The sequence below is a fragment of the Triticum dicoccoides genome, chromosome 3B, assembly GCF_002162155.2.
Source record: "Triticum dicoccoides isolate Atlit2015 ecotype Zavitan chromosome 3B, WEW_v2.0, whole genome shotgun sequence".
Lineage (NCBI taxonomy): Eukaryota > Viridiplantae > Streptophyta > Magnoliopsida > Poales > Poaceae > Triticum > Triticum dicoccoides.
The window spans coordinates 770,447,443-770,461,843 of record NC_041385.1 but is presented as its reverse complement, the minus strand read 5'-3'; the positions used below and the strand labels follow the sequence as shown (position 1 = coordinate 770,461,843).

At 44.5% G+C, this 14,401-nt stretch overlaps 1 protein-coding gene across 1 annotated transcript; it reads right to left on the bottom strand.

Annotated features, from left to right (window-relative positions):
* Positions 1-9,445: 9,445 nt before the first annotated feature.
* LOC119278396 (bifunctional purine biosynthesis protein PurH-like) lies at positions 9,446-14,153 on the bottom strand. The gene is made up of 11 exons (XM_037559749.1): positions 13,839-14,153; positions 13,326-13,401; positions 13,091-13,187; positions 12,647-12,749; positions 12,393-12,523; positions 12,009-12,186; positions 11,755-11,912; positions 11,284-11,493; positions 10,776-11,123; positions 10,092-10,218; positions 9,446-10,006 (listed from the first exon to the last, which is right to left on the bottom strand). Exons 1-11 carry the CDS (start codon positions 14,053-14,055, stop codon positions 9,855-9,857), a joined length of 1,797 nt encoding a protein of 598 aa, XP_037415646.1. The 5' UTR covers positions 14,056-14,153; the 3' UTR covers positions 9,446-9,854.
* Positions 14,154-14,401: the final 248 nt, after the last annotated feature.

Genomic DNA, 14,401 nt, shown 5'->3' with positions numbered 1-14,401 from the left:
TATGATTAATTGAACTTTAATTTATCATGAACTTAGTCCTGATAGTATTTTGCAAATTATGTTGTAGATCAATAGCTCGCGTTATAGCTTCCCTATGTTTTTATATGTGTTCCTAGAGAAAACTAAGTTGAAAAATGATAGTAGCAATGGTGCAGACTGAGTCCGTGATCTGAGGTTTATCCTCATTGTTGCACAGAAGAATTATGTCCTTGATGCACCGCTAGGTGACAGAACTGTTGCAGGAGCAAACGCAGACGTTATGAACGTTTGACTAGCTCAATATGATGACTACTTGATAGTTTAGTGCACCATGCTTTACGGCAAAGAATCGGGACTTCAAAGACGTTTTGAACGCCATGGACCATATGAGATGTTCCAAGAGTTGAAGCTAATATTTCAAGAAAATACCCGAGTTGGGAGATATTAAGTCTCCAACAAGTTCTATAGCTAAAATATGGAGGAGAATTGCTCAACTAGTGAGCATGTGCTCATATTGTCTGGGTACTACAATCGCTTGAATCAAGTGGGAGTTAATCTTCCAGATAAGATAGTGATTGACAGAGTTCTCTAAGTCACCATCACCAAGTTACTGGAACTTCGTGATGAACTATAGTATGCAAGGGATGACGAAAACGATACCCGAGCTCTTCGTGATGCTGAAATCGACGAAGATAGAAATCAAGAAAGAGCATCAAGTGTTGATGATTGACAAGACCACTAGTTTCAAGAAAAGGGCAAAGGGAAAGAAAGGGAACTTCAAGCAGAATGGCAAGCAAGTTGACACTCCTGTGAAGAAACCCAAAGCTGGACCAAAGCCTGAAACTGAGTGCTTCTACTGCAAAGGAAATGGTCACTAGAAGCGGAAATGCCATGAATATTTGGTGGATAAGAAGGATGGCAAAGTGAACAAGGGTATATTTGATATACAGGTTATTGATGTGTACATTACTAGTGTTTATAGTAGCCCCTCGGTATTTGATACTTGTTCGGTTGCTAAAAAATAGTAACTCGAAACAGGAGTTATAGAATAAACAGAGACTAGTTGAGGGTAAAGTGACGATGTATGTTGGAAGTGGTTCCAAGATTGATATGATCATCATCGCACACTCCCTATATTTTCGGGATTAGTGTTAAAACTAAATAAATGTTATTTGGCGTTTGTGTTGAGCATGAATATGATTTGATCATGTTTATTGCAATACAGTTATTCATTTAAAGTCAGAGAATAATTGTTGTTCTGTTTACATGAATAAAACCTTCGATGGTCATACACCCAATAAAAATAGTTTGTTGGATCTCGATCGTAGTGATACACATATTCATAATATTGATGCCAAAAGATGCAAAGTTGATAATGATAGTGCAACTTATTTGTGGCACTGCCGTTTGGGTCATATCGGTGTAAAGCGCATGAAGAAACTCCATAGAGATGGATTTTTGGAATCACTTGGTTATGAATCATTTGATGCTTGCGAACCATGCCTTTTGGGTAAGATGACTAAAACTCCGTTCTCCAAAACAATGGAACGAGCTACTGACTCGTTGAAAATAATACATACCGATGTATGCGGTCCAATGAGTGTTGATGCTCGTGGCAAGTATCGTTATTTTCTGACCTTCACAGATGATTTGAGCAGATATGAGTATATCTACTTAATGAAGCACAAGTCTGAAACATTTGAAAAGTTCAAAGAATTTCAGAGTGAAGTGGAGAATCATTGTAACAAGAAAATAAAGTTTCTACAATATGATCGTAGAGGAGAATATTTGAGTTACGAGTTTGGCCTTCATTTGAAAACAAATGTGGAATAGTTTCACACCTCACGCCACATGGAACACCACAGCGTAATGGTGTGTCTGAATGTCGTAACCACATTTTATTGGATATGGTGCAATCTATGATGTATCTTACCGATTTACCACTATCGTTTTGGGGTTGTGCATTAGAGACAGCTGCATTCACTTTAAATAGGGCACCATCAAAATCCGTTGAGACGACGCCTTATTAACTGTGGTTTGGCAAGAAACCAAAGTTGTCGTTTCTTAAAGTTTGGGGTTGCGATGCTTCTGTGAAAAAGTTTCAACTTGAGAAGCTCGAACCCAAATCGGAGAAGTGTGTCTTCATAGAATACCCAATTAAAAGAAACTGTTGGGTACACCTTCTATCACAGATCCAAAGGCAAGATATTCGTTGCTAAGATGGATACTTTCTAGAGAAGGAGTTTCTCTTGAAAGAAGTGAGTGAGAGGAAAGTAGAGCTTGATAACGTAATAGTACCTTCTCCCGAATTGGAAAGTAGTTCATCACATAAATCAGTTTCAGTGATTTCTACACCAATTAGTGAGGAAGCTAATGATGATGATCATGAAACTTCAGATCAAGTTACTACCGAACCTCGTAGATCTTCCAGAATACAAATCCGCACCAAAGTGGTACGGTAATGCTATTCTGGAAGTCATGTTACTAGACCATGATGAACCTACGAACTATGAGGAAGCGATGATGAGCCCAGATTCCGCGAAATGGCTTGAGGCCATGAAATCTGAGATGGGATCCATGTATGAGAACAAAGTGTGGACTTTGGTTGACTTGCCCGATGATCGGCAAGCCATAGAAAATAAATGGATCTTCAAGAGGAAGACGGACGCTGATAGTAGTGTTACTATCTACAAAGCTAGACTTGTCGAAAAAGGTTCTTGACAAAGTTCAAGGTGTTGACTACAATGAGATTTTCTCACTCATAGCGATGCTTAAGTCTGTTCGAATCATGTTAGCAAGTTGCCACATTCTATGAAATCTGGAAAATGGATATCAAAACTACATTCCTTAATAGATTTCTTAAAGAAGAGTTGTATATTATGCAACTAGAAGGTTTTGCCGATCCTAAAGGTGCTAACAAAATGTGCAAGCTCCAGTGATCCATCTATGGACTGGTGCAAGCATCTCAGAGTTGGAATATACGCTTTGATAAGTTGATAAAAGCATATAGTTTTATACAGACTTGTGGTAAAGCCTGTATTTACAAGAAAATGAGTGGGAGCACTACAAGCATTTCTGATAAGTATATGTGAATGACATATTATTGATCGAAATAATGTAGAATTTTTCTGGAAAGCATAAAGGAGTATTTGAAAAAAGTTTTTCAAAGAAAAACCTCGGTGAAGCTGCTTACACATTGAGCATCAAGATCTATAGAGATAGATCAAGACGCTTGATAAGATTTTTCAATGAGTACATACCTTGATAAGATTTTGAAGTAATTCAAAATGGAACAGTAAAAGAAGGACTTCTTGCCTGTGTTGCAAGGTGTGAAGTTGAGTAAGACTCAAAGCCCGACCATGGCAGAAAATAGAAAGAGAATGAAAGTCATTCCCTATTCCATAGTCATAGGTTCTGTAAAGTATGCTATGCTATGTACCAGACCTATTGTGTACCTTGCTCTGAATTTGGCAAGGAGTACAATTTTGATCTAGGAGTAGATCACTGGACAGCGGTCAAGAATATCCTTAGAAAGGACTAAGAAAATGTTTCTCGATTATGGAGGTGATAAAAGAATTCACCGTAAAGAGTTACATTGGTGCAAGCTTTTACACCAATCCAGATGACTCTATGTCTCAATCTGGATACATATTGAAAGTGGAGCAATTATCTAGAGTAGCTCCGTGCAGAGCATTGTAGACATAGAATATTTGCAAATTACATACGGCTCTGAATGTGACAGACCCGTAGACTAAACTTCTCTCACGAGCAAAACATGATCATACCTTAGTACTCTTTGGGTGTTAATCACATATCGATGTGAACTAGATTATTGACTCTAGTAAACCCTTTGGTGCTAGAGTAGCTCCGTGCAGAGCATTGTAGACATAGAATATTTGCAAATTACATACGGCTCTGAATGTGACAGACCCGTTGACTAAACTTCCGAGACAAACATGATCATACCTTAGTACTCTTTGGGTGTTAATCACATATCAATGTGAACTATATTATTGACTCTAGTAAACCCTTTGGGTGTTGGTCACATGACGATGTGAACTATGGGTGTTAATCACATGCAGATGTGAATATTAGTGTTAAATCACATGGTGATGTGAACTAGATTATTGACTCTAGTGCAAGTGGAAGACTGAAGGAAATATGCCCTAGAGGCAATAATAAAGTTATAATTTATTTCCTTATTTCATGATAAATGTTTATTATTCATGCTAGAATTGTATTAACCGAAAACTTAGTACATGTGTGAATACATAGACAAACATAGTGTCACTACTATGCCTCTACTTGACTAGCTCGTTGATCAAAGATGGTTGAGTTTCCTAGCCATAGACATGAGTTGTCATTTGATTAACGGGATCACATAATTAGGAGAATGATGTGATTGACTTGACCCATTCCGTTAGCTTAGCAATTGATCATTTAGAATGTTGCTATTGCTTTCTTCATGACTTATACATGTTCCTATGACCATGTTCCTATGACCATGAGATTATGCAGCTCACGTTTACCGGAGGAACACTTTGTGTGCTACCAAACGTCACAACGTAACTGGGTGATTATAAAGGAGCTCTACAGGTGTCTCCGAAGGTACATGTTGAGTTGGCGTATTTCGAGATTAGGATTTGTCACTCCGATTGTAGGAGAGGTCTCTCTGGGCCCTCTCGGTAATGCACATCACTATAAGCCTTGCAAGCAATGTGACTAATGAAAGAGTAAAGAGACTTGCCTGTAACGAGATTAAACTAGGTATTGAGATACCGACGATCGAATCTCGGGCAAGTAACATACCGATGACAAAGGGAACAACGTATGTAGTTATGCGGTTTGACCGATAAAGATCTTCGTAGAATATGTTGGGAACCAATATGAGCATCCAGGTTCCGCTATTGGTTATTAACCGGAAACGAGTCTCAGTCATGTCTACATAGTTCTCGAACCCGTAGGGTCCGCACGCTTAAAGTTCGGTGACGATCGGTATTATGAGTTTCTGTGTTTTGATGTACCGAAGGTAGTTCGGAGTCTCGGATATGATCACGGACATGACGAGGAGTCTCAAAATGGTCGAGACGTTAAGATCGATATATTGGATGACTATGTTCGAACACCGGAATGGTTTCGGACATATACCGGTGTACCGGGGGGTTACCGGAACCCCCCGGGGGTTTATTGGGCCTCATGGGCCCTAGTGGAGAAGAAGAGGGGCGGCCAGGGCAGGCCGTGCGCCCCCTCCCCCTCTAGTCCGAATTGGACAAGGAGGTGGGGCGGCGCCCCCCCCCCTTCCTTCCTCTCCTCTCTCCCTTCATTCCCCTCTCCTACTCCAACAAGGAAAGGAGGAATCCTACTCCCAGTGGGAGTAGGACCCCCTTGGCGCGCCCTCCTCCTTGGCCGGCCGCCTCCCCCTTGCTCCTTTATATACGGGGGTAGGGGGCACCTCTAGACACACAATTGATCATTGATCTCTTAGCCGTGTGCGGTGCCCCCCTCCACCATATTCCACCTTGGTAATATCGTAGCGGTGCTTAGGTGAAGCCCTGCGTCGGTAGCATCATCAACACCGTCATCATGCCGTCATGCTGACGAAACTCTCCCGCAAAGCTCTGCTGGATCGGAGTTCATGGGACGTCATCGAGCTGAACGTGTGCTGAACTCAAAGGCGCCGTACGTTCGGTACTTGGATCGGTCGGATCGTGAAGACGTACGAATACATCAACCGCGTTGTGCTAACGCTTCCGCTTTCGGTCTACAAGGGTACGTGGACAACACTCTCCCCTCTCATTGCTATGCATCACCATGATCTTGTGTGTGGGGGGGAAATTTTTTGAAATTACTACGTTCTCCAACACGACCCCCCCCCCTCTTTCCTTCTCCCTTTCTCCCTTCCCCTTTCCCCTCTCCGTTGATTGGAAGGATGGGGGGCCGAATCATACTTGGACTAGGAGTCCAAGTAGGACTCCCCTCCTTGGCGCACCCTCCTTGGTCGCCGGCCTCCTCCTCCCCCTCCTTTATATATGTGGCCAGGAGGCACCCCAAAGGCACACCAAGATTTCTCTTAGCTGTGTCCGGTGCCCCCTTCCATAGTTTACTCCTCTGGTCATAGCGTCGTAGTGCTTAGGCGAAGCCCTGCGCGGATCACATCATCAACATCATCACCACGCCGTCGTGCTGACGGAACTCTTCCTTGACCCTCTTCTGGATCAAGAGTTCGAGGGATGTCATCGAGCTAAATGTGTGTTGAACATGGAGGTGTCGTACGTTCGATACTTGGATCGGTTGGATCGTGAAGACGTTCGACTACATCAATCGCGTTAACTAACGCTTCCACTTTCGGTCTACTAGGGTACGTGGACACACTCTCCCCCTCTCGTTGCTATGCATCTCCTAGATAGATCTTGCGTGATCGTGGTAAATTTTTGAAATTGCATGCTATGTTGCCCAACATCAAATGGCTAGGTTCAATCCAAACGGCTCGGTTCACAAAGAAACGATAAAAAAACTCACCTAGCCAATTCGTCGAACACTTACGGTGCAGTGGTGGTGCACCGACCGGCCGGTGTCGTTCTGACCAAACAGGCCGGTGGAGACGAGAGGGAATGATCTGCAGCGGTGTGCAATCAACATAAGATCCGGTGGCCGACAGAAAAAGAAGAAGAAAAGAAGCAATCTGCCAAATCAACAAAAATGGTGACAACGGCGGCGGTTCACCTGATTCCGGCGACGGGGACGGGGGATGAACGGGCTCGACGTCGGGTAGAAGGGCGGCGGAGGGCGGGGGAGGCAATTAGATAGCCGTGGGGCCTGCGGAGTCGCTGGGAGTCGCGCCGGGGAAAGTGCAGGGGCGGGGGGCGACACGAGGGAGAGACGCGGCTTTTACTCAGCCGCCAATCGGTGGAGTAAATTTAGGGAGAAGTTTAGGGAGAGGAGTAAAATTTTACTCCCTTATGACAGATAAGGGATCGGCTAGGTGCCGGTTAGAGGAGCAAAGAAATTTTTACTACTCAACCGGTTATAAAGGATCGGTTAAAAATGCCATTAGACCATAAGTAAGCTTAAACGGACCCACTTTACATCCCTTCTTCAATTCTTTTCTTCTTCTCTTCTTAAATTTTTCTTCTTCTCTTCTCTAGTTTCATCTCTTCTTCAATTCTTTTCAATTTTTCTTTCAAATACTCGTTTTCTTTTTCAACTAAATTTAACTTCTCGACAAGAGGGTCGGTTGCAATTTCCGGTTCACATACCTCCTAGATAAAAATATCTATGTCAACTTGATGGGCATAATTGTCATAAACATGAAATGCAACAAATAGTTATAAAAGAGAATATACCACATCCGAATCATAAATCGGACGAGGGCCGACGGGGACGAATATCAAAACCATGCCACTATGTATAACAAAAAGCGCACCGGTAAGAAAATCATACAAGTAACTATCTAAATCACACAAACATGATTTTCTTTTTATGAAAAGGATAAGAACAAGAGGCTCACCAAGGTGGTGCCGGCGACGGAACGGTGCGGGCGATCGACGGTGGTTAGGAATGAGACGGGAAGACACTAAGTAAACCACACCTACACATGCAAACTAAGAAGTTAATTTGAGCTCAAATTGCATATAAATCAAATAAACTACCACATATAAATACTCCCAAACTAAAACCCACAAATCATATACTTATAGAGCATTGCAAGAGCTAATCTAGCAATGAGAGATGAAAGGGCAAAGTTGCTAACCTTTGTGAACACTTTGGATGGATGGGGTGCCTTCAAATCTTGACAATTTTTTGCAAATATGAAGGATGAGCTCGAGCAAGAGGGGAAGAACAGAGAGGAGAGGAAAGGGGAAGAACAGAGAGGTCGGGCTGGACGAAGGGTTTATATAGGAGCATCTTTAGTCCCGTTGATTATACAAACCGGGACTAAAGGTGCATTTCTAGTCCCGGTTTGTGACACGAACCGGGACTAAATGTGCTCGTGGGCCTCAGCCTGACACTAGCCTGCCACCACCCCTTTAGTCCCGGTTTGTGCCACGAACCGGTACTAGAGGTTCAACGCGAATCAGGACTAATGATGCCTGCCCTCCTAGCCGTTGGAACCGGTACTAATGGTCTCATTAGTACCGGTCCGTTTCCAAACCGGAATTAATGGGGCTCAGGTAAGGTCGTTTTTCTACTAGTGCTAACTTTGATCCTTTCATAGGCTTGAAAGAAGCCCCGCCTTGTTAGCAACAGCCTGCGGTGCGTTCAGCCGGGCTTTTCCTTCTCGGAGGACATCGACGTGGTGGATGCCCCTCGCCTCGAGAGGCTCTTTCAGTTTGCCGAGCTCACCTATTCCCAGGACAATAGCTATTCCAGGATCAAGATTGGGCGTGCACCTAACCTGCGTGTGCTAAGGATACATTCAGCCAGGAGAGCAAGAGCTGGTCGTCGTGGTACAGATCTCAATTTGCTAGTGTCAATTAATCATGCTAATCTATGATCTGAATTAGTTTCTCTGTCCTTGGTTGCATTGCAGGCTGGGAGCAAGCAGAACATTGTCCCTAGTGTACAGATTTTGGCCATAGAGATGCAATTTGGCCTCCGCAATGATGTCAAGAAAGTGCCTGGCTTCCTTAGATGCTTCCCTAACCTCAAGGTCAATCTCAGGTTCTGGCAGGAAGGCGGCCCCATCAAATGCGTCATGGAGAGCATGAAGAAGGTGTTCTTTTACGAGTTCCGAGGGTCGAGAAGCCAGGTTACTTTCCTCAAGTTCGTCGCGGAGAGAGGTCGGGTGCTGGAGCAGATGGTGGTTGTGGTGACCAGGGAATGTTTCTCCTCGGGGGATGATAATGTGAGCGCCAAGCTCAAGCCTCTGATCAGCGCAAAATGGACTAGAGGGTATGCATTAGGCATTGGTCTCATTCTTAGACCGTCGCATTTGGCGGTGCGCATCGCTGCCCAGGCTCGCCGCGACATGATGCTATAGGAATCCCCTTGAGGATGTTAAGACTGTTAGCTATGCATACTAGTGTACATAGTGAAAGATCAGCTAGTTTGTGCTGCCATAGATGAGGCACAAATGTTTCTTTCCAGGTGAACCTGTACCTGTTATTGCAAATGGTTTGCTGTAACTGCTTCATGGAAGAATGTAAATGATTAGGATAAACAGAGTGCGATACAACTCTCTTGGAGGCTGTCAGCATGCAAGTTGCTCAAATTCTACAGCAGAGATCCGTACATTGCCCAGGTTGTAACAAGCAACAAAGCAGGGCACTGTTCAGCTGCAAATGCATCTGAAAGTTGATTGAGATCTCATTCTGCTTCAGCGCGATTCCCGTCGTGCTTCTCTCAGTAGAATGCTTCTAGATTTCATTATATCCATCTGAATTCCAGAAGGAAAAAATGAAAACGATCATTCATAGTCTCTTTCTCTGGAAGCAACACTCAGGCAGCATCTGATACCCTTTACCCATCCACAGAATTGGCATAATTCTACAAACCAGCATCTGAAGGTTGCTGGTAAACACAAATCTTCAGGCCAAGATCACGTGCTGGCATCTGAAAAGGTCAGAACAGCCTCACAAGTTGGATTCATGTCGACGTCTGAATACAAACACACTTTTTGCTTACTTTAGCTAGTACATGGCCCCTGGTTTTCCGACCTTGTTATTACGCAGCCGCTGCTGGCTCAGCAATGTGACGAACACCTAGGCGTCCTCACTTGCGTACGTGGCAAAATGCTTTCGCCACCGTCATACAACTAATCCTAGTTGGACTCAGAATCACCTGCGTCTGTCTTATTGCGACAAACATCCGCAAGTTCCCACGGCGGACTGACTGACAGTAGACCGGTGATATGACCATACGGACTCAGGTTAGGCTCAGTGCCTGAAGTGGCGGACGCCGGTGAACAGGAGGGAGACCCCGTACTTGTTGCAGCAGTCGACGGCGTCCTTGTCCCTCATGCTGCCGCCGGGCTGCGCAATCGTGCCGATGCCGTTCTCGCACGCTTCCTCCACGGCATCCTTCCAAGCTGCAGTTTCATTTACACGAGTCAACTTTCCGACCTGTAAGACATCACTTGGTCAAATCAAATGCGGTTGTTGTTTTGTTCTCACCGAATGGGAAGAAGGCGTCGCTGGCCAGAGCGGCTCCCTTGGCGGCTTCCCCTGCTTTCCTGAAGGCGATCCTCAGGCTGTCCACCCTGTTTGGCTGCCCGCTGCCCATGCCCAGCATGCAATTGTCCTGCACTCACAGGAGGATCAGTCAAGTCAATTCACTCAGCAAAACCATTCACTGAACTAAACTTGGCAGGTCAGTGATTTTGTGAGTTTGCACTACCTAATTTGACAATGGATGAAAAGAAAAAATGGATACTGGACCGGAGTTTCTTTGCAAATTATGCCAAGTATCTTGACGTTGGGTTGCACTTTGCACTAGGTTTAGACAGGTTCCTCAGCACACGCCACACCAACAGATGATCCATAGGTGAATTGGGGCAAGTTCAGAGTTTCTTTCTTTGCAGATTATGCCAAGTATCTCGGCATTGGGTTGCACTTTGCACTAGTTTCAAACAGGTTGCTCCCCCCATCAGGCGCCACACCAACAGATGGTCCATAGGCGGGCATGGAGATAAAACCAAAGTCGAAAATTGGTGCAAGTTCAGCAAAAGGTCAAAATACATGATACCATATGGAATACAAGTACTGAAAACGGGGGGTGTTTTTGCTTTCAACGGTTGAGTTGCAAACTGCAATTTACTGTACCTATGTTTTATTTGGCACACTGAGAAATGCACTTACCTTGGCAATCACAATGGCGTTGCTCTTGACGTGCTTCACGCAGAGCCAGGCGAACTTGGCATCCGAGAGCTCACTGTCCGTCGGAGCTCTCTCAGAACCCGTCGTGAAGGTGATGTCTTCTGGGGTTAGATCGTCGGACTCTTGAGCTAGCCAACCACCACTGACCTGCCTGAGCGACAGCATGTTTTTCCCACTTCTCTTTGCCTCAAGGATCCTCAACGTCTTGGATTTCCCTTTGAGGACCTCGAGGCCCTTCTCTGTGTATCCTGGTGCCACCACGATCTCATAGAACATCCGAGTCTCGCCATCTGTAGGACTTCTAAACTCGCGAATCTCCTTTGCAAGATCCTACACCAGAGAAATTTTATTATTTGCCCCTCTCAGGCTATCACAATTCACGACTAATTGAGAATTTGCAAATCAGCATGCAGGAACATGTCATGGGCAGTAACACAACTACAAAAACGGTATGAGCTTGCGAAGCATAAGATCAGAGTCTAGTGCATACCTCGTCAATTGTGGTGTTGAATGCAACGATTCCGCCAAATGCACTCACAGGATCTGCCCTTACGGCCAACCTGTATGCCTCAAGAACATCCTGCCGGGATGCAACACCGCACGGATTGGTGTGCTTTACCACAACACAAGTAGGATTTTCAAACTCTGACACACAATTCCATGCAGCATCAGCATCCAAGTAATTGTTATAAGACATTTCCTGCAAAGAGGAAGGAGTTATGAAAACCCCTGAAGAAGCATCGCTGAACTTTTTGACAATATGAGTTCACAAGGAGCATGGATATCCAAAAACAAGGTGTGTGTGTGTGTGTACTGAACAAACCAAATATTAAATTTAGAGAAACATGGAGTTCGTGGCAACAACCCAAAATAGATTGCTCTTTGTATACTCTTGAATAATTAGTGGACCACTGTTGTTGTAACAGGAACATGAAAATAAATATATATGTGACGCCCTAACCTTTCCATGGTGCTGAAATGATGTTGCAATACCACCGGCATTGACTAGAGAAAGACTCCTGTCACCGTAAAATGCGGCCTTTTGATGAGGATTTTCACCATAACGAAGTGTAGACTTCATTGAGAGGGGAACAGTAAAGCTTGGGGGAAATATTTCTCCTACATAAATACAACCAAGACAATGTGATATCTGATAGAAATAGCAGACGAACTTTCAGATAAGTATTTGACCATTTACCAAAAGAAGGATCATACCACCGCTCGATTGCTTCCACAACCACTCTGAGACGGCTGAATCATAAGAAGCCACATGCTGGAAAGCTTTCCATGCCAGCATCCTGCGGAACTGTGGGTCCGCTTGCTTTTCTTGTAGATATTTCAATAGAGCAGGGTAATCATGATGATCCACAACAACAAGAACATCCTTATGATTCTGTCAGGTTAACAAAGATATCAGTATTAAGCCGTACAACAGTTGTACAGAACTATTACATCGATCCCATGAGTATAAATGAACATAGAGCACATTTTCAATAAACAGCAAGCAGACATATGTTAACGTGAACTCAATGTTACCGTAGATTGCAACAACTGCAACCAGCCGCTAAGTATGTAATTTCAAATGATAAACGTAGTTACCTTCGCTGCAGCCCGGATCAATGTAGGCCCACCAATATCAATATTTTCAATGCCATCCTCAAAAGAAATTGTACCAGAGGTGACCTTATCATAGAATGGATACAAATTCACCACAACCACATCAAATGTCCCTGTGCCCAAAGAAATGTCCTAATTTAATGAGAATACAAGCCAAGATTGTTATATCATGGCATGATAATTGGAAGAATATTACAACGGTCCACTAACATAAGATGAAAAGTATGGACTCTCACCTATGCCATGCTCATTCAATGCTTTAAGATGATGCTCCTGGTCTCTTCGGGCAAGAATACCACCATGTATACTGGGGTGCAATGTTTTTACTCTTCCATCAAGCTGCAATCACCAAAAGAGAAATGTAAATGGAGATGAAAAGAAAGATATAGACTAAATATCCTTTAAGTGACTAGCCAGAGGCAACTATTATGAGGATTCAAGAGACATCAAAGATTATTATATCAGATCCACATGCACCTTTTACATGAATGGACATCAGACTTGCCAACTATATCAACTATAGGTCTATAGTATGGTACAGAAACATTTCACAAAATGAAATTTTAAAACACTTGCACAAATTTTATTCAGGAACTACTTTATTGACTATGATAAACAATGCTTGGAATAAAAACATTTCAAGAAATGCTGCAGCAGCCAAAGAATAAATTAAGCTATACCATTTCGGGAAAATTTGTAATCTGTTCAACTTTTGTAACATTCACTCCGGCTGCTTCCAGACTAGACGCTGTACCTCCAGTGGAGATGATAGAAAACCTACAAGGCGCAAAAATCTTCATAAGACCCTACATAACTAGAGCTTCAGGAAAGGCGATATATGTGATGAATCAGCACTGCCTGAAGTAGGCATTCGTGTACAACATAATTCCCCATGGTGATGCACAAAAGAGTTACCCCAAGCTCTCAAGACCGTTTCCAAGATTGGCCAAGTCCGTTTTATCCGACAGTGATATCAGTGCTTGCCTCGGTCCTGTTGATGCAGGAACTTGCCATTAGTTCATTGCTTTTTCAAGCATTTCCAATGTTATGAACGAGATAAAGGTAAATGACGAGAATATACAACTATCGTGAGTCGGGACCCATGTTAGTCGACTACTTGTACAAACACAAGAGCTCTAGCAAGATTAATCGATTGGCACATAGCAACTAACTGTTACCGGATAGAACTGAACAACCAATACAGAACGTTGTCAAGCAGACAAAATATTAACCAGTGTGTGCAGTACAGTCTGCAGGGGTTACAGATTAGCACACAACAATTGAACCACTGTGTTTCCATAGAAACATTAGACTGCAGGGTCTTGTGGCTTCTATTCACCAGTTCAACAATCAGCAGCCTACTTCCACTGAAACCCCTGGTAGGAATCAGCTATCCAAATCCCAATAAACAGAAGCGGACTCCATTACCTGCTTGCGCAGCCACAGCCCTGGCCCTGCCGGGCCGTTGGTCGTGGTCGGGCGTGGGGGCCCCGACCGTGGCGGAGCTGAGCCGCGGCGCGACGTGGCTCATCGCGCGCGCCCAGAGCAGGCGGCGGCTGCGGAGGCCGAGCGCTGGCCGGCGGGAGAGGGAGGTGGCAGTGGCAGTGGCACTTCCGCCGGCTAGTGAGACGGCGGCGCAAACCATGCGCGCTGGTGGCGGCGGCGGCGGCGGCTACCTCCTGGCGGGAGAGAAGGGGGTGGCCGGGGAGGGGGCAAGTTGTGGGTGTCAGCGCCGACAGGAAACGGAGTGCGTGCGGCGGCTAGGGTAAAGATGCGCAAGCTTTATGCCTTTTTCTTTCTCTTTTGGCGTCCACCGTCCGATCCGCATCTGACGGCGAGGACCGGAGCTGCTCGGTGAATTTGCAAACACACGCCCGCCGCAAGCGTACCTGCCTGCTAATTTGACAAAATGCCCCCGCTAAGGTCTAAAACATCAATTCCAGATCCTGCAAAACGATATCATCCTAAAAAAATTATCAAGCCCCCTCTAA